The following is a 20,562-nucleotide window of genomic DNA, read 5'->3' as shown; positions in this document are numbered from 1 at the left end:
CGTCTGAGCCACCAGGGAAGCCTAAACAAGTCCATAGAGTAATACAATCTTTGGAAACTCACTATAGCTTTATTAAAAATAATGAAAAAGGCTTCATCTTAGTCTATTCTGGCTGTCTTCTTGCTTGCTCAATAGAAACTGAATTATACCATCAATAAATAAGGCAAATATATCTGTGATGTATGTATGCATATAGTCACATGCAACATTCACCTGTAAGGAGCTATGTCATGATCCAGTTAATCAAACTGCATATTCCAAAATTATTCATTAAAAATCATATCATGTTAACCATATTATTTAAAATTATGGGGGAGAATGAAGAGAAGAATTTAGCCTCTGAAACTAGCTGAATTGTCACTTGGATTCATTATCCATAATTCATGCAAGATTTGGCATTCCAGAACTCTGTAAAGTTAAAAATGATCATCTAATGACAAGTCAATGAGTCAAAAACATGACTACCCTAATAAGCTCAGGAACTCTTAATGGGCAAGTAAATACCAAACTGATTAGAGAATCTTAGTGGAAAAGGGCGGCATAAATGCAAATAAGAGGATGTCTTCTGATTGGACCGACACTCAACGAGAGGAGTATATAAGAGTCCCAAAGTAAGAAGAGACATTTCATCCTAGAAACCTCACCTTTCTTTCCTAGAAACCAAAAGCAAACCAGATTTCCAAGACCATGGCTTGCTGTGCCCCCCTCTGCTGCAGCGTCCCCACCAGCCCCGCCACCACCATCTGCTCCTCTGACAAATTCTGCAGATGCGGAGTCTGCCTGCCCAGCACCTGCCCACACACAGTCTGGTTGCTGGAGCCAACCTGCTGTGACAGCTGCCCCCCACCTTGCCACATTCCTCAGCCCTGTGTGCCCACCTGCTTCCTGCTCAACTCTTCCCAGCCCACCCCAGGCCTGGAAAGCATCAACCTCACAACCTACACTCAGCCCAGCTGTGAGCCCTGCATCCCAAGCTGCTGCTGACCGACGGCTGACTCACTCAGTACCTGACAATAACACAGAAGCTATCTATTGGATATTTACTTTCTTCAATAGTTTATCAGATAGTGATGTAGATCAGGTGGCATAGATATGGAAACCTAACTTTCATTTTCATGGAAAGAAAATTTTTTAAAATATGCTTATTTGGCTGAGTAACCCTTTGGTTCATTTGGATAGATAGAGGTCATCTATTATCAAAATAGTAGTGAAATCTATAAGACCTCAGACTCTATTTTCTTGGTCGTGTTGCTTCTTGGGTCACATTTCTTGTATTGGGCATTTTCATAGAGGAAAAATAACTTTTGATGGTTTTCCAATAAACTTTGTTTCTGTGGCAAACTGTGTTTTTCATTTATGTTAGAGTTCTTGGTATATTTCTCTCATTTGGGAGAATGGCACTGAAACATGTATAATATCATATAAGAAACGAATCGGCAGTCTAGGTTCAATGCAGGATACAAGGTGCTTGGGGCTGGTGTACTGGGATGACCCAGAGGGATGGTATGGGGAGGGAAGTGGGAGGGGAGTTCAGGATTGGGAACACGTGTACACCCATGGCGGATTCATGTTGATGTATGGCAAAACCAATACAATATTGTAAAGGAATTAGCCTCCAATTAAAATAAATAAATTTAAATTTTAAAAAATATTTTTAAAATAAAGGAAAGATAATTTTTAAAAAAGAATCTCAGAGGAATGACTAAAACTAGCTTGCTAACATGGCTTGCTTACTTTAAATTGCTTATCTTTATATTCACCCTCTTTTCTCTTCCTCAGACAAACACAGTTTGGGGGTGAGACGTCTACTTACCTACACTTTGCCAGGTAGATCATATGTATTAACTCATGTAACCCTTCAGTTCAGTTCAGTTCAGTTCAGTCACTCAGTCGTGTCCAACTCTTGGTGACCCCATGAATCACAGCCCGCCAGGCCTCCCTGTTCATCACCATCTCCCGGAGTTCACTCAGACTCACGTCCATCGAGTCAGTGATGCCATCCAGCCATCTCATCCTCGGTCGTCCCCTTCTCCTCCTGCCCCCAATCCCTCCCAGCAACAGAGTCTTTTCCAATGAGTCAACTCTTCGCATGAGGTGGCCAAAGTACTGGAGCTTCAGCTTTAGCATCATTCCTTCCAAAGAACACCCAGGGCTCATTTCCCTCAGAATGGACTGGTTGGATCTCCTTGCAGTCAAGGGACTCTCAAGAGTCTTCTCCAACACCACAGTTCAAAAGCATCAATTCTTCGGCGCTCAGCTTTCTTCACAGTCCAACTATCACATCCATACAGGACTACTGGAAAAACCATAGCCTTGACTAGATGGACCTTAGTCGGCAAAGTAATGTCTCTGCTTTTGATTATGCTATCTAGGTTGGTCATAACTTTTCTTCCAAGGAGTAAGCGTCTTTTAATTTCATGGCTGCAGTCACCATCTGCAGTGATTAGCATAAAAACAGAAATGAAGCTTTAAGAGTGATTCAACATTCTCAAAGTCACAAAGTTATTTAAAAATACCAGGATTCAGCTCCTTGTATATCTATTTTACTTTAAAGCCCAATTCTTTCTATCACATCACAGAACCCCCAGTGCTAACAGAGCCAGAAACTTAATAAACACAGTTACGACAGTAACTGAAAATATGAAAAAGAAATAAAAGTATAAAAATCTTTAACAAAATCATCCAATCCAGCTGTAGTGGACAAGGATATATTGGCTTATAGATTAAAAGTGGCAGGTATTCAGTTCTAACAACTGGGTCATACAGTGGGCCTACCATTTTGACTTCATTTCCCTTGGAGAAAACTTACAGTGGTCCGTTCTAGTAGTAGGGCAATAGGAATACCCCTCTACCTGCCACAACACTACCCCAGTAATGAACAGAACAGCAATATTTTCCAGGTGATTGTCTGAGGGCTAGAGCTAAAGTCTGATTAAACATGGTTTAATCTACTACTTAATTTTACTTCATTTCACCAACCTACTTTCTTTTATCTTGTACAGATTATTTTTCCCAGCCTTAGATTACATAAACATAAATATATTTTAGAATAGATAATATATATTAAATATTTATATATAACTATTAAAATATATACATTAAGGTACACGTCAAACTCTGATAAAGCATTGAGCTAGAACCAAAAGCATCCATGGGAAAAACAAAATGAGCAAGGAAGAGGAGAAGCAAACGCCTTTAAATAAATGTTTTTAAATGTCCTCATTGTCCCTGTTACTCTCTCCAGAGAAGAATTTCTCAGAGGATCCCACAAGTTTATTAGAAGTTCAACTTCGAATGAACAGAACTTAGAAGCCGTGGGGTAGATGGAACACAACCCAGGACCCAGTCAACAAAGGATTTAGTCTGTCTACTCATTCACTTGGCCACCATTTCTTGCATGCCTCCCCTGTGCCAGGCTTCAAATCCATACTAACAGTATAACGATAAAAGAAATGTTATTATCTAAAGTTCCCTCACCTTCCCCTCAAATCTGGTGAAGGAGATAGACAAGTTATTACAATCACAGTACAGGTGTTCCATGCATGTTGCATGAATGTAATTAGAATGCCATGGAATCTCTGCCGTGACAGAGCTGTGAGCAGTATGCCAGGCAAGCACACAGAGTAACTAAAACCCAGATTTATCTGGTGACTCAGTGTCAGGGTGAGGGACAGTTATGAAAAGGCTTCAAGCTATCCAAGCTAAGCATTAAGAGATGATGAGGCAGAATTAAAAAAAAAAAAAAGAGAGAGAGAGATGACAAGGTGGAAGAGGTGAAGAGCAGAACAGGAGCTTACTAACTCATGGACGCCTTGAAGATGGAAGAGGCTGGGGCCAAAGAGAAAGAAGAAATGCAAAGACCCTGAAGTGGGCCCCCAGCAGGGAGGTTCAGGCTGAACCCTCGAAGCAGTGAGAAATTTGAAGCGAGAGACTAACAAGCATATTTTACTTCTTATTTCTGTTACTTCTTATGATCAATCTTGGTATCTTTACTGTCACATACAGCCCTACTGACTGTAAAAAGGTGTTATTAAAACTGGGCAAGTTCTAGACTCACAGACATAGAGAACAGACTTGTGGCCACCAAGGGGAAGGGGAGTGGGGAGGGAAGGACTGGGAGTTGGGATTTGCGGATGTAAACTTTTATATGTAGGATGATGAGCAGAAAGTTCCCACTGTATAGCATAGGGAACTATGTTCAGTATCCTATGATAAACCATAATATAAAACAACATTAAAAAAGAATGTCTGTGTATAACTGAGTCACTTTGCTGTAGAGCAGAGATTGACACAACTATATTTCAAAAAAAACAAAAACCAGACAAGTTCGTGAGTGGGTGTGCATGTGTGTGTGTGTGTAGGTTTTCAAACTGTTGAAATTCATCAAGGATCACCATGTTTTTCCTGCACTTGCTTGAAGGAAAAGGGTACCTTTTCTTTCTAAAAATAAAGTATGTTTAATATGTCTAACACATACTTTAAACTTACATTTTAAACCACATAAAAGGTAACTCAGTTCCAGTAGGTCCTATATTTAGTTCTTAACAAGTCGGTCACCAGGCTACTTAAGGCAAATCATCTTACCTGTCTAGGATTCATGATCCTAATTTAACAACAAAGGAGAGTTATTCCCAGGTCTCTTAGACAATTGCAGAGAAAATAAATTTTAATGAAGTACAAGTCCTTTCAATAAAAGATATGAGTTTATTCATAAACTTGGTATTTTATGACTTTCTAGTCTGTAATGCTAAGTCTTATTTCTAGTTCTAGAAACATACTATTCCACACAGAATAGCAACAATTCCTTTATCCTCACAAGGTTGATTCAAAATAATATGCATTCTAAGTAAGAGACTGATATTTTTCTGCCATGAAATTCTAACTGCAAGAGTCTGAAAACTCCTTTATAATACTTTTCTTTAAAATGTCAAAATACTTTCCTTCAGCTTATTTTTTATCCTTGGAACCCAGTCTTTTCTTTTCCTTCATAAATTATAACAACAGTAACTTATAATAATACATTATGACATAAGACGTATACATATGACAAACCTTCCTCCAGACCCTAAGTTTCCTGAAAGCAGGGATGATGTTAATTTTGCTCACTTTTGTATAATCACAGTTTCTGGCATATGGTAACAGCTCAATAAATACCTACTGAATTATTTTTTAAATACTGGAAAAAAATATTAATCTGTCCTGAGTAAAAGGGTGAGCAATTTGGCAGGTATTCATTCAAAGATTCATCTGGGGGAAATCCAGGGACATCAGTAAAGATCATGAACACTTTATTTCAAGCAGAGCCATAGAGAACTTTTTAAAATCTGAAATGTATTCATTTCTGTGCCAGCCATTTTCTCTAACTGTAGGTGTGAACTTTTAGGTAAATTTTGCTGTTTCCTGTAAGGTTGCTCTTTAACTTAGTTTCTCCGCCTTCCTCTTCTCCTGCGTTTGATCTGTAACTTGCTTAGATAATGACAATAATTTACCTTTGCATTGCACTTCATCTATGGATTGTAATCCATTTTTATCTCATTCGAGCCTCACAATAATCTCCAGAGTTGAAGAATGTAGATATAATCATCCTTATTTTACAGAGGAGAAAGATGAGCTTCCAAAAAGTTAATTGCTTGCCATAGCAAGAAAGGTAGCCAGCAGTACAGTGACCAATTGTAACTCTTAATGGGGTCCTCTTGAATCCACACCCTCTGCAGGAAAAAACCACACACTTTCCCACCATCATGCACTGAGATACAGGTAGACTTAAAGAGAGGAGAACCATGGCTTGAAGGATGAGTGAATTCAAGCTGAGAGGAAATGGTTTGAGTTGTCGGGATGACCCTGGACAGGAGTCTGCACTGAGCTCACGCTTTATGCTGGACTATGCTTGAAGTCTAAATGGCCTTCTGGAACTAGAATACAGGTCTTCCTTACCACAGCTACATTTCACTGGGGGAGAAAACGTACTACTTTGGGGGAAAAAAAAAACAATGAACAAAATTGATTGTGGATAGATTAACATAGGTCTTTAACTTCACTTTCCATTGATAGGAATATTGGTAGTGAAATTATTCTCCTACTTAGTGTTTAGATATAAGCTAACAATTCAACTTTCCCACACTCGGTAGAGAAAGAAACAAAACAAGCCAGTTTTCGACAGAAATGTACATGGCCAATGTGTATATGAAAGAATGTTTTAACCTAATAGTTATGAAAGAAATACAAATACTATAACAATGGAATTTCATTTTCTCCTGACAAATTGACACACACTTTTTAAAATAAAATATCCATCAAAGTATACAGAAACAGGCATTTCCAAATAGCAGTTGGGAATATGTAAACAAGAAAAAGTGGCTAAATAAAACAATTCTAGAGAGAAGTATGGCAATGAATATCAAAGGTCTTAAAATATCATTAATTAACATTTGCTCCAATAATTCTATCCAATAATCAGTCCTCTTTCTGAAATGATCAGACATGTGCATAAAGATTTATGTACACAGTTGTTACTATTGCCACAATTATCTTAGAAGAAAAGTTGCAAAGCGTTTAAATGATTAATACATGAGATTTCTAAGCAATTTAGAAGTACAACTATGTGATGAACACTAGGAAATACTTAAAATAATGTTATCAAATATACTTAAGAATATAAGATCAGGAAAATATATATTTAAGTGAAAATGCAAGTTATAGAATGGTATATACAATGTGATTCCAGTGGTGTCATAAAATGATAAGCAAGTATATAGAAAAATGGCTAGAGGGATATATATAAACACTGATAGTCTCTTGACGATAACGTGTTGTGGATAATTTCTTTATCCATTTCTATATAGTCTGAAATTTTTAATGAATATGCAATATTTCACAATAAAAATGGGATAATAGTGTGGGTCTCCATATTAATGTAAATTAGATCTTCAAAAATCCCAACACTACAATGCTACTAATACAATGTTACATGTATGTTATATATCAATTAAAAGTCAGTTAATTTATTAAAGTCCCCAAAGCTAAAAGAGAGTTACTAAAAATAAGTTATCTTTAAAAGAAAAATAGTTCATCAAACCAATTGATAACAGATAAAGGTAAAGAAAATAAAAACTGACCAGCACGAGGGAAAATACCTACACCCTACAGCTGTACTGTCATGCATATTCCCCATCAGGGCTGATGCTGGAATTATAATAGCAGAAGCCACTGACGATACCTCATAAAGCTTGTGTCGCAGTGACAAATAGCAAGAGTAATCTGTTCAGATTTAGCAGTGAACTCAAACAAAGGTTAATTAGGAAAATAAAGACTCTTTACAAGCATCTAAATGTCAAACCAGTCAAAGGATAATGGGTACACTAACATAAACAAGAACAGGAAAGAAGCCTTCCGGTTGGACCAACACCCACTGGAGAGGGTATATAAGAGCCTCAGAGCAGAAAGAGACATTCTCACCCCAGGAGACTCGTCTTCTTTAAACCAAATCAGTAAAAAACACAGCTTCCCAACACCATGGCTTGCTGTGCCCCCCTCTGCTGCAGCGTCCCCACCAGCCCCGCCACCACCATCTGCTCCTCTGACAAATTCTGCAGATGCGGAGTCTGCCTGCCCAGCACCTGCCCACACACAGTCTGGTTGCTGGAGCCAACCTGCTGTGACAACTGCCCCCCACCTTGCCACATTCCTCAGCCCTGTGTGCCCACCTGCTTCCTGCTCAACTCTTCCCAGCCCACCCCAGGCCTGGAAAGCATCAACCTCACAACCTACACTCAGCCCAGCTGTGAGCCCTGCATCCCAAGCTGCTGCTGACCGACACGGCCTCACCCAGTGCCTGACACAGAGTCAACCCAGAAGCTTCAGTGCTCACCTGTCTCAATACCTGCAACTAATTATGTCTCAGCTTTCGAAGTTGGAACAAGGCATTATCACAGACAACCCTCACAAAAAACAGGCCAAGAGACTTTCGATGGCCGTGTAGTGGACATCGGTGAACAAGGACAACTGAAGTCGGTAGATGCCTACAGGTTTCCCAGCGTTGTTCAGTTCCTTCATGTCAAAGTGTATCTTTCTTTGGTGCTTTGGGAATTCTGTTTCCAGTCTTGAATGGTATCTTTCTGGAAATTGAGGAACTTCTTCATGATTATTCTAATAAAGTTTACATCTCTGGCATAACACAAATGTCTATAATTACTTCCATTTATTTTTGTTAACTCATCGAATGTATTTCTTAACTCCAAAGGTCAGCATGTTAAGAAACTGAGAACATCTGCAAAACTGAAAAGGGTGGCAGTACAGACAAATACTTCTTGCTTTTGTTGTTCTTGTTGTTTTAAGAAAACTAAATGGCGTTGCATATAAAATGGTCCAGGATATCAGCATAATTTCCCTGACTTGTCCTTCCTCTAAAATGGTTTAAGGTAGATTGGGAAACACCAAATATGATCCAAAGACCAAATATGACCTAATAGATCAACTAATCTAGATTAGATCTATTTGTGCAAAAAATATATAGCAATATTATTCATTCAATAAACATATTAAGTACCTATTATGTACCTTGTGTTTTACCATCCCTGCTAAAAATGAACTGATTGTCTGGAAAGTAGGGCAGATATATACACAATATCCACTTCTTCATACAATTAACAATTATTTATTGAATGCTAGCATTCTATTTCGGAGAGGGCAATGGCACCCCACTCCAGTACTCTTGCCTGGAAAATCCCATGGACAGAGGAGCCTAGTGGGCTGCAGTCCATGGGGTCGCTAGGAATCAGACACGACTGGGTGACTTCATTTTCACTTTTCACTTTCATGCATTGGAGAAGGAAATGGCAACCCACTCCAGTGTTCTTGCCTGAAGAATCCCAGGGACTGGGAAGCCTGGTGGGCTGCCATCTATGGGGTCGCACAGAGTCAGACACGACTGAAGCGACTTAGCACCATTCTATTTTAATAAAAATATATGAATTATACTGTATAGCACAGGAATCGATACTCAAAATATTGTAATAAACTATAATGGAAAAGAATTTGAAAAAGAATGTATTTATATGCAGGGGCTTCCCAGGTGGTGCTAGTGGTGAAGAACCTGCCTGCTAATGCAGGAGACATAAGAGACACAGGTTCAATTCCTGGGTCTGAAAGATCCCCTGGAGAAGGGCATGGCAATCTACTCCAGTGTTCTTGCCTGGAGAATCTCATGGACAGCGGAGCCTGACAGGCTACAGTCCCTTGGGTCACAAAGAGAGGAACACAACTGAAGCAACTTAGCGCACACACATATATGTATGTATAACTGCTATAAACTTGAAATTAACACAACATTGTAAACTCATTATACTTCAATTTAAAAAATGTGAGTTCAAAATGTGCATTAGAGAAGTGCTGTGGTATGGAAAAATTGAGAACAATTAAGAAATTAAGATTTAAGTGATAAAAAGGAAAAAAGACACAGTCAAATACAAGTTGACTGAAGCTGGAGATCAAAAGAGTATGGAAAAGATGTCGAGAGATACTAGGCAGTAGTGTAAGGTCACCAGTTTAAAAAGGACAGCTCTAGAAATGTCAAAACACAAGTGGCATATATAAATAAAGTCTGTGCTGTGCTGTGCTTAGTTGCTCAGTCGTGTCCGGCTCTTTGTGACCCCATGGACTTCCCACCAGGCTCCTCTGTTCATGGGGATTCTCCCGGCAAGGGTACTGGAGAGGGTTGTCATGCCCTCCTCCAGGGGATCTTCCCAACTCAGGGATCGAACCCAGGCCTCCTGCACTGCAGGTGGATTCTTTATCGTCTGAGCCGCCAGGGAAGCAAATGAAGTTTAGGCAACTGGAATTCATGATTGTGTTCTAGAAGGAAGTAGATATATCAGGGAAGGTGAGGCAGTCTGTGTAAAAGACGGTAGCCAACAGAAGGCTGCTTTTCACAAGCACTGAATGAAATTCTATGAGCTTGGCATAGAATGGCTTTTGAGGGATAAAGAGCTGACTGGAAATACCAGAAGTCATTCAGTACTAATGGACTATCCAGAGGGGCCAAAACTCTTTGTGTACCTTGGGGATTCTACTGGTATTCCAGAAGAACACACCAAAAGAATAAGGATCACAACCTTGGGAAGAGAACACATGAAATCATACCTGCCCTGGAAAAACCTAAAACCTAACCTGAGAGGAGCAAGGGGACCTTCCAGAGATTTGACGTCTTGTCAGAACAAAGCCCGACACTCAAAACTCTGCAACATAATTGAAATTTCCTAAAATGTATTATCTAAAATGGATAGCATATAATTTAAAATTTCCAGACATGTGAAGAAGCAAGAAAATTTCACCTATAAACAAGAGAAAAAGCTGCCAATAGAAATAGATCCATAGATATATAGATGTTAGAATTAGCAGACAATATCTTAAAGCAGATATTATCAATATTTTCATGGATTTAAAGGGAAGGATGAACAAAAGGGAAAAGAATGGACAAGATGAGGAATCTCACCAGAAAAAGTAAAAATTTTTAACTCTATTTGATAAATTAATAATAAATTAAATTTATTTAAATTAAGAGTAAAGCAAATGAAAATTCTAGAACTAAGATTATAATTTTAAAAAGTCAACATTAATACCAGAATAGAAAATGCCAACTAAATCTTCTGGGCCAGTGTCAAGTAGTCCAATATGCATGAAATCTGAGTTCCAGAATGATAAGCAAGTGAAAATGGGCAGGAAAAATTGGGGGAGGGGAAGCTGAAAATTTTCCAAATTTAGTGATATATTTCAGTAAATCACAAATTCAAGAATCTCAAACAGGATAAATACAGCCTAAACACACACACACATACACACACACACACACCATCTAGATATATCATAGTCAAACTGCTGAATTAACAAAGATCAATAGAATATGTTTTTTTTAATGAGGGGAAAACCCACATTAAAAAGAGGGTATCAAAGAGTAAAAGGATGTCTAATTTCTATACAGTTAAGAACTCTTAGCATAGTGTTGAAATACAAGGAGAATTACTAAAATCAAAACCAACTTTGCTCAATGAATAATAAATTCTAAGAGACTATTTTAATCCTCTATCTTAAGTCTCCAGGTTTGGTTTTGGTTGGTTGGTTGTTTTTCCATTATCAGCTATTTAAGGAAGAAGTCCTCAGAGTTCAAAAATAATTGTTTATTCTGGATCATGAAAATTTTAACTTTGTCGGAGTAATGGGCTACCCACCCCATAAAGACCTTTAACATTCTGCAGACAATTTGCTCTGTACACTTTTTAAAATGAAATAAATACCACAATCAAAGGCAAGAAAACTGAAAATTGGAGATAAAACTTAAGAAAGAACCCAGAAAACTTACATCTCAGATCCCTATCCATTCAGTACTGCCCCAGGGAGTTCATCCATTGGAATTGCTGGAACTCATACAATAGACTTTTATTCCCAAGTTCCAGCATATTTAATTTTCATGAAATTGAGGCCTTCAAAATTAAATAAATAAGTAAATAAGAGAAAACAGCTTCCATGTCCCAGAAGAAATGCCTTTTGTAACTTTCTTCCTTCTATACTGAAGTGTAGTTAACAAAGGTTTAGCTTCCTGAGACTAAAAAATTATAACAGAATTTATATTTCATTCTTATTAGAGATACAGATAAAAATCAGCATCTCTGATATAAAAGTGAAGCATAGGAAAAGTGGAGAAGGCAAGTTTCAGGAAATCAAAGATTACAACTCCACATTTTGATAACCAATTTATATTTTGGCATGTAGGGCAAAAGTGATGCCCATCAGTTATGTAAAGTGACTTTTCAGTTTGCACATGGGCATGTATGGTTCTCACACACACACTTCAAATTCAGTATACACTCAGTCCTCCACAATGTGAGCACAGCAAGACCACAAAAAGCATTGAAGATGGCTAATCACACAGAACACTTTTATGGTGGTGGCACAAACAAATAAATAGCATTTAAATGAGTTGTAACATTAATTTCAAAAGAAGACATGAGCAGTTTTCAATGCACAGGATCAAAATCTGTAGGGATATTATTTCCTTTATGTGTAATCAGTTGTATCTATAATTACTGATTGCCCAAATTTTCTCTTTCTTTCCTTATTCTGTCAAAAGGACAATGCTTCCTATGAAGATTTTCTGAAACAAGTGCTTTATCCTATTGGCACATGGAGATGGTGTCCTTATTTAGAAACCTGAAGTTATGCCTCTTTTACGAAGCATAAAACTCTTCTTCAGCAAATAAACAACACTAATGAATGTTCATATGAAAAATGGCACCGGAAAACATCCTGTGTAGTCTGTAAATACCCATTTGCAGGGGGGTATATATAAAAGTCTCGGGAGGGAATGAGAGTTTTGGAGGCGGGCAATTGGAGTTTTGCAACTAGTCTTTGTCCTTCGCTTCTGATAGAATGGCTTCTGACTGTTCCCCCACGGGCTGCTCTTCTGAAACCAGCGCCAGGGCTTCTGATTGTGGGCTTGCCTCAACCTGTTCCGTGGCAACCACTTGTCTCCCCAGCGCCTGTGCTACATCCAGCTGCCAGACCCCCAGCTTTCTATCCGGGTCTCGTCTGCCGACTGGGTGCCTCCCGCCGTCCTGCTTTGCTGGGAGCTGTAATATTCCGTGCGTGCTGGGGAACTGTGCCTGGTGTGAGGACGGTGTATTCAATAGTAACGAGAAGGAGACTATGCAGTTCCTGAATGACAGGCTCGCCAGCTATTTAGAGAAGGTGCGCGGGCTGGAGGAGTTGAATGCTGAGTTGGAATGCAGGATCCAAGAACAGTGTGAAGAGGATGTCCCGTTGGTGTGCCCTGATTATCAGTGTTACTTCGACACCATTGAAGATCTCCAACAAAAGGTCTAGTATCTCATCACCCTAATGTTCCACCTTCCCACTCTGTGATGTGCTTGATGTTTCTACTACTACAAGAGTCTGTTCTATGGAGGGAAACTAGGGAAAGGAGAGGGGCTTCCCAGAGAGAATGTGATGTAGAGGAAGGGGTACTGGACAAAAAGTCAGCAAACAGGGTGACTGGTGGTCCAATGGTTAAGACACTGTGCTCCACTGTAGCAGGCTTAGGTTCCATCCCTCGTGGGGGACTAAGACCCCACGTGCCATGCGGCATGGCCCAAAAGAATAGAGGGGGAAAAAGTCAGTAAACATCAGCGCTAGCCCCTACGCTGCCGCTAATTACTAAATGACCACAATAAACCCGCTTATCCCTAAATTTACCTTGAGGAAAAGCAGTGTGATATCTAAAATTATTTCTGCGTGTAACACTGTACAAGTACATTATTTAACATAGATATGGAAATGTCATTTTTTAATCATATAATTTTTCCTGGTAATTATGTCTTTTTCTTACTGATAAATTTTTATTATCATGGGTGGAGATGTAGTCATAATATAAACTCCTAGAGAGAAATCTACCTAAGTTCAGTGGCCAAGGAATACTGCAAAAATGTTTTTAAGTCATTAAAAAAAAAAAACAAACCTTTTTATTTCTCTATTTTGTTTATAAATTGGCCCTCCTTTTTCCTTCATGAAATGATGTGGTCAGTAAAAGCAGGCTGAAGGCTATTCTATATTTTCTTATAAAGACTTTTAAAAGATAAACCCTGGCATAGTTATTAAATGAGTAGATATGTGGGTTTCTTTCAAAGAACCATTCATGACATAGTAACTTGCTTCCCAGATCTTGTGTACGAAGGCAGAAAATTGTAGACTTGCTGTACAGCTTGACAACTGCAAACTGGCTGCTGATGACTTTAGGTCAAAGTAAGTTTAATTTGAACTTTTTTTTCCTTGGAAGAAATTGCTTTACAATGTTGTGGTAGTCTCTGCCATATATCAACATGAGCCAATCATAATTATATATATATATATATATATATCCCCTTTATCTTGAGGCTCTCCTGCCCCAATTCCACCCCTCTAGGTCGCCACAGAACACAAGGCTGGGCTCCCTGTGTTATACAGCAGCTTCCCATGAGCTATTTATTTTCCCCATGATAGTATGTATATGTCAAAGTCACTTTCTCAGCTTGTCCTACCCTTTCCTTCCCCTTGCTGTGTCCACCAGACCATTCTCTACATCTGCATCTCCATTTCTTCTCTGTAAATAGGTTCATCAGTACTATTTTTTTAGATTCCATATATATATATATGCATTAATATACAGTATTTGTTTTTCTCTTTCTGACTTATTAATGATTCCCTCTGTATAACAGGCTATTGGTTTATCCATCTCACTACAACTGACTCAATTTTTTCCTTTTTATGGTTGGGTAATATTCCATTTGTATGTATTATCACAATGTATGTATGTATCTTTACATACATGCATGTACATGTATGTATCTTTATGTATGTGTGTATCAATGTATGTATCTTTATCCACTCATCTGTCAATGGAAATCTAGGTTGCTTCCATGTCCTAGTTGCAGTAAATAGTGCTGCCATGAACACTGGCGTGCATCTGTCTTTTTGAACTGTGGTTTTCTCAGAGTATATACCCGGTAGTGGGATTGCTGGGTCATATGGGGGCTTTATTCCTAGTTTGTTAAGGAATCTCCATACTGTTCTCCATAGCAGCCATACCAATTTATATTCCCACCAACAGTGCCATAGGTTCCGTTTTCTGCATATCCTCTCCAGCATTTATTGTTTATCATTTTTTTTTGATGATAGCCATTCTGATTGGTGTGAAGTGATACCTCATTGTAGTTTTGACTTACATTTCTCTAATAATGAGAGATGTAGAGTATCTTTTCATGTGTTTATTGGCCGTTTGTATGTCTTTTTTGGAAAAATGTCTGTTTAAGTCTGCGCATTTTGTTTGACTGGACTGTTTGTTTCTCTATATTGAGCTGTATGAGCTGCTTATATTATGGACTTAGAAGCAAGTACAAGCTAGAGTAAGACCTGATCTGAATTTGAACTTAATATATGGTAGGTTCTTCCGCTTCTTCTCTCACATACCTACATGCACACATCACAAGTATTCCCTTTATAATATTTTTTCAAACTAAGAATGCTCACAAAGCTTGAAGTTTTCATGATTTGAGTGTAGAAGAAATTATGGCATGTGGGTTCCTTGATGTCATGTGTCCCTCAGCTGTATGGCTCAGCACTTTTCTCAGTGTCCAGCAGAGTAAGCATTGGCTGTATCTCTTTTGCTGTAAAAGGTACGAATCTGAACTCTCTCTTCGCCAGCTGGTAGAGACTGACATTAGTGGCCTGCATGGGATTCTGGGAGAGCTGACTGTATGCAGATCTGATCTGGAGGCCCATGTAGAGTCTCTGAAGGATGATCTCCTTTGCCTTAAGAAAAGCCATGAAGAGGTAAGGAAAATGGCAAAATCACTGAAGGACTCTCAAAGTGACAAAGTTAAGCTGGGAGAGCTCATGTTGTGTATATTCATAGAACTTGAGTAGATGTTGACTGATGTGGAAAAAAATCACTCTAGGCACTGTTACTATTCAGCCTGATCATTCTGGTGTATCTCTGAATGTAAACGTGAAATGACCACTGGCCAGTGCCAAATGGAGGAACTTCACCTGCCTTTATTTTGGGGGGAGGAGGTAGCTCCACAAATAGCTTTCCTGGGTGTTTTATGCCACTTTTATCTCTAACCCATAAAGTATGAAAATCAAGCTGATAATTGCAGAGTGTGAAGGTTGTTTCATAAAGGAGAAAAGATTCATGCAATATTTAGACTAATTTTTTTAATATTCTGCATTTATAAACTTTTGAAATCGTCAATTGTGAATTATATAATTATCCTATGTTTATGAAGCTGAAAACTGAAAAGCTGAATGATGTTACAGAGTATATCTTCCCTTTGAACATTTGTTTATGATAATAGTAACTAACATTGAGACCTTATGGTGCACTTAGGACTTGTTTAAGTGTTTTCTATGAATATGAACTCTCATATATCTCACAATAACTCTCTTGTAAGGGTAAAATCATACCTATTTCACAGATGAAAAAATTGAGTGATGAAAAGAGACTCAAGCTAGGCAATCTGAATCTAAATCTCACACTTCTACTCACTACTGCAAAAACCAGAAATGGGGTGCTGTTGGTATATCGCATTGAATTTTTTCCCCACAAGTCACATTCTTTACTCCATTTCCAACTCAGGAGGTCAACGTGCTTCGTGGACAGCTGGGCGACCGACTCAGTGTGGAGCTAAACACTGCCCCCACCACGGATCTTAACAGGGTCTTGGATGAGATGCGTTGTCAGTATGAAACTGTGCTCGCCAACAACCGCAGAGACGTGGAAGAATGGTTTGCTGTTCAGGTTGGCACTTGGAGCAATAAAATGACAGGCATCCAGACTTCTGGCTAATTTGCATATTCTAATCATGCCTGTATTTCAGACAGAGGAACTGAATCAGCAGCAGCTATCCAGTGCAGAGCAGCTGCAGGGCTGCCAGACGGAGATCCTGGAACTGAAGCGCACAGCCAACGCTCTGGAAATTGAGCTTCAAGCACAGCAGAGCCTGGTATGTAAGGGCAAGACCACTCTGTTTTGTCACTGAAGAATCATGCTTAAGATACTTACTATCCCCTATTCTGTAACCCAAAGGACAAACCCGCAGTTTATGCAGCAGAAGGTATGAATTTCCTTCCCTGTTTCAAGGATGCTGTTTACCCAGCTAGAAGCAGAAGTGATAGGTCGACCATTTGTAATGTACCACTAGGATGTCCTGACCTTCCTTTCTGGGCTTGGGCATGATCCTGCAGCATCCTCCAGAGACAAAGAGAGAGGGGGAACAGAAGGGAGCAACAGAGAGAGAGGGGGAACAGAAGGGAGCAGAACGAGATAGGAACTTACAAACCAAAGGCTCTCCTTTGAAGAGATGTCTGTTTAGGTCCTCTGCCCATTTTTTGAATGGGTTGTTCGTTTTTTAAAAAAATTGAGCCACATAAGTTGCTTGCAAATTTCGGAGATGTTGGTTTCATGGTTCATGAATGTTTTCTCCCACTAACTCTTTTGTGGTTTGGGCCAATTTTCCAAGCTCACCATCACATTTAAAATGAAGATACTCAGACTTTACATTCTATAACTATCTTAAACTTTCCCAGCATGCACACCTCAGCTGGACCCTTCTCTGTACCATGCTTCACCCAAGCACCAAAAATACCATGTATTCAAGATTACACTAAGCATCTCCATTGCTGTGTGAGCCACATTAGGTCCTATAGAGAATGTCTAAATGAATAAGAGCTGAGCATTCATCTTGTGAGAGGCACAACGCTAATTTAATTCTCACACTAACCTTATAGGGTAAATCCCTCCACTGACCCCATTATACAGATGAGGAAAGCTGAGGCTCAGATTAAGTAACAGGGGTTCATACAAGTTTTAAGAGGCAAAAGTGGAAGCTGAATCCAAGTGGTTCGATCTCAGAGGCTCTTCTCTTAACCACACTAGGAGCCAGGAGCCCATTACAACATTTTCTCTCAAATGCTTTTGATCCTCCTTAGGCTACACTAGTAGGTTATAGGTCGCAGAGGCCATAGTGGTAATGATAACTCTTACTACCTTTAAAATTTTCCAGGCACTGTTTTAGACACTTTATGTATATTTACTCATTTAACCCTCCAACCATCCTATGAGGTTGGTACTTTGCACTCTTCATTTTTTATACAGTAAAACTGAGTTCAGACTGATGGGTCTAGCAGGTGTTAATCTTCAATCTTAACAGGACTTTTGACACCTTGGTGTTTCCAGGGTGGTAAAATAGTATGAGATTTGGGGCTTTTAAAATGTATTTATACTAAATAAATAATGCCCAAACTGGAAAAAAAAAAAAAACAAAAAAACTGAGGCTCAGAGAAGCTAAGTAATTTTCCAAAAGTCACATAGCTGGAAAGATAAGAGTAGAGCAGGGCTGGAAAACAGGCAATCTGGCCCTAGAGACTATCCTACAACCACCTTCTTTACACTCTCTTTCCTTCTGCAGACAGAATCTCTGGAATGCACCGTGGCGGAGACGGAGGCCCAGTACAGCTCAGAGCTGGCCCAGATACAGTGTCTGATCGATAACGTGGAGAACCAGCTGGCTGAGATCCGCTGCGACCTGGAGCGGCAGAACCAGGAGTATCAGGTGCTGCTGGACACCAAGGCCCGGCTGGAGTGTGAGATCAACACGTACCGGGGGCTGCTGGACAGCGAGGACAGCAGGCAAGTTCCACACAATCCCACTTAAAATCCCCCAGAGTCACACAGAGGCTCTTGAAGGACTATCCTGTTTCCCAAAGATCTGGCCATATTCAAACCTCCTTAAAGGAGTTAAAGGATATTCTTAAAGAGCCATGAAAAGCAGCAAGGCTAGTCACATGTCAATTGAAATGTCCAAAATGTTCTAAATTTCCAAGGCACAAAAAAAATAATATGTAACATTTCAAGCTGGGAGTTTCCCTTTGCTCCTGACTTCAGGAAACTCAGAAGAAATATTCCAGGGTACTGAATGATTTAACTACTAGACAAATGGCAAAATATGCATAACTTTTGGCTAATGGGACCTAAATAGGCATTAGAAAAAGCCATTAAGAGAGTAAATCCTAAGAGTTCTCATCACAATGAAAAAATATTTTTCCTTTTCTTTTACTTTGTATCTGTATGAGCTGATGGATGCTCAATAAATTTATTGTGGTAATCATTTCATAATGTATATAAATCAAATCATTATGCTGTACACCTTAAATTTAGACAGTGCTGTATGTCAAGTATATCTCAATAAAACTGGAAGAAGAAAAAAAGGAAAGTCAGTAACACGCATAAGATGGCATTTGCCAACTAAAGAAAATACATAAAGGTTTATCCAACTGTCTCTGCTATAGTGAACATGAAGTGACAATTCTGGGTCCGGGATAAAACAGGCTTCATTCAAATGTTATTCTGAAAATAGAATTCTTCAAAATATAATTTGAAGGGCAAATTTTGGCATGATTTTTTTCTGAGTTGACATTTTATCCAGCTTCTCCATGTTGAGATTAGTTAAAAATGGATTTTTCACAGGCTTCCCTGTAACCCATGTTCTGCAACAAGCACGTCAAACAACACTTGTGAGCCATGCTCGGCGTACATAATTTGCACAGTTGAAAACAGCTGTCCCTGAAGGTTAAACACCCAACACAGCAGATGGAGGAAGGGAAGCCAGCAGAATCCTTGAAAGGAGACGGTGCTTCAATCAGGGACATCCGAACTTGAAATTCAAGTTAAGAACGCTTTTGTATTCTAAAATTGTCCTCTAAGCATGCATGAAGTATCTCTGTTTTGTCATTTCCTCTCTTGCTTGCTTATTTGTGATATTCTAGGAGTCTGTAAAGCTTTCTTGCTGCTCTCCAATAAAATGTTTTCATTCCTTTAGAATGGTAAATACAGCCTTGTAGCTCATTACTGTTAATATAATAACCATTTGATGCCAAGATAATTGTCTAAAACAATGCCAGTAGTTTGATTTTGCCTAAACCCAGAAGGAAAATATTTTTTAACTCCTTGAATACAAATAGATTAGCTAATTCATGTAAAATGTTATATATCATGGAAGATAGGTGTGTGTATATCATTCTGAGAAGAAACACTTGAGAATATTAATTATAAAAGTACTAGATTCCCTTTTTTTCAATTTGGCACAGGAAAGGGAAAAATCACTCATAATTCCATACCCCAAATATCCATTGTTGGTATTTTGGGAACTTCCAGTTTTCTTTCCTATGATGGTAGTAATCATAGTTGCATATGCATATAGTTTTAACCTAGTTTTTCACTATGTTATCTAAGCATTTTCCTTCCTAATAAAAATATAAGATTGTTTCATGATCATTATTTTGTGGTTTCATAAAATACCTTAAGGTACATTGGTCTGTTACTGGACATGTTCAGTTCAGTTCAGTTCAGTCGCTCAGTCATGTCTGACTCTTTGTGACCCCATGAATCGCAGCACGCCAGGCCTCCCTGTCCATCACCAACTCCCAGAGTTCACTCAAACTCGGTCCATCGAGTCGGTGATGCCATCCAGCCATCTCATCTTCTGTCATCCCCTTCTCCTCCTGCCCCCAATCCCTCCCATCATCAGAGTCTTTTCCAATGAGTCAACTCTTTGCATGAGGTGGCCAAAGTATTGGAGTTTCAGCTTTAGCATCAGTCCTTCCAAAGAACACCCAGGACTTTTAGAATGGACTGGTTTGATCTCCTTTAGAATGGACTGGTTGGACCTCCTTGCAGTCCAAAGGACTCTCAAGAGTCTTCTCCAACACCACAGTTTAAAAGCATCAATTCTTCGGTGCTCAGCTTTCTTCACAGTCCAACTCTCACATCCATACATGACTACTGGAAAAACCATAGCCTTGACCAGACGGACCTTTGTTGGCAAAGTAATGTCTCTGCTTTTGAAATATGCTATCTAGGTTGGTCATAACTTTTCTTCCAAGGAGTAAGCATCTTTTAATTTCATGGCTGCAATCACCACCTGCAGTGATTTTGGAGCCCCCAAAAATAAAGTCTGACACTGTTTCCACTGTTTTCCCATC

General features: G+C 39.1%; 3 protein-coding genes across 3 annotated transcripts; all 3 read left to right on the top strand.

Annotated features, from left to right (window-relative positions):
• The first annotated feature begins 687 nt into the window (after positions 1-687).
• On the top strand, positions 688-984 carry LOC138084056 (keratin-associated protein 3-3-like). The gene has a single exon (XM_068978135.1). It carries the CDS (start codon positions 688-690, stop codon positions 982-984), a length of 297 nt encoding a protein of 98 aa, XP_068834236.1.
• A 6,528-nt stretch (positions 985-7,512) lies between these two features.
• Positions 7,513-7,809, top strand: LOC138084058 (keratin-associated protein 3-3). Its single transcript, XM_068978137.1, has one exon. The coding sequence runs from the start codon at positions 7,513-7,515 to the stop codon at positions 7,807-7,809; it is 297 nt and encodes a 98-aa protein (XP_068834238.1).
• A 4,611-nt stretch (positions 7,810-12,420) lies between these two features.
• KRT40 (keratin 40) lies at positions 12,421-19,148 on the top strand. Its single transcript, XM_068979096.1, has 7 exons — positions 12,421-12,867; positions 13,706-13,788; positions 15,198-15,354; positions 16,160-16,321; positions 16,401-16,526; positions 17,991-18,211; positions 19,049-19,148. The coding sequence occupies exons 1-7, from the start codon at positions 12,421-12,423 to the stop codon at positions 19,146-19,148; spliced, it is 1,296 nt and encodes a 431-aa protein (XP_068835197.1).
• The last annotated feature ends 1,414 nt before the right edge of the window (positions 19,149-20,562 follow it).

The sequence above is a fragment of the Capricornis sumatraensis genome, chromosome 8, assembly GCF_032405125.1.
Source record: "Capricornis sumatraensis isolate serow.1 chromosome 8, serow.2, whole genome shotgun sequence".
NCBI classification, from domain to species: Eukaryota; Metazoa; Chordata; class Mammalia; order Artiodactyla; family Bovidae; genus Capricornis; species Capricornis sumatraensis.
The sequence above is the reverse complement of the archived record's forward strand: the minus strand, read 5'-3'. Positions and strand labels throughout refer to the sequence as shown.

What these genes read in the sequence shown, in the direction of transcription:
- LOC138084056 (XM_068978135.1), top strand. Translation starts at nt 688, where the DNA reads ATGGCTTGCTGTGCCCCCCTCTGCTGCAGCGTCCCCACCAGCCCCGCC.
- LOC138084058 (XM_068978137.1), top strand. Translation starts at nt 7,513, where the DNA reads ATGGCTTGCTGTGCCCCCCTCTGCTGCAGCGTCCCCACCAGCCCCGCC.
- KRT40 (XM_068979096.1), top strand. Translation starts at nt 12,421, where the DNA reads ATGGCTTCTGACTGTTCCCCCACGGGCTGCTCTTCTGAAACCAGCGCC. An exon ending in GCTGATGACTTTAGGTCAAA is followed by an intron (nt 13,789 to 15,197) that starts GTAAGTTTAATT and finishes TTGCTGTAAAAG; the next exon opens with GTACGAATCTGAACTCTCTC. An exon ending in AAGAATGGTTTGCTGTTCAG is followed by an intron (nt 16,322 to 16,400) that starts GTTGGCACTTGG and finishes CCTGTATTTCAG; the next exon opens with ACAGAGGAACTGAATCAGCA.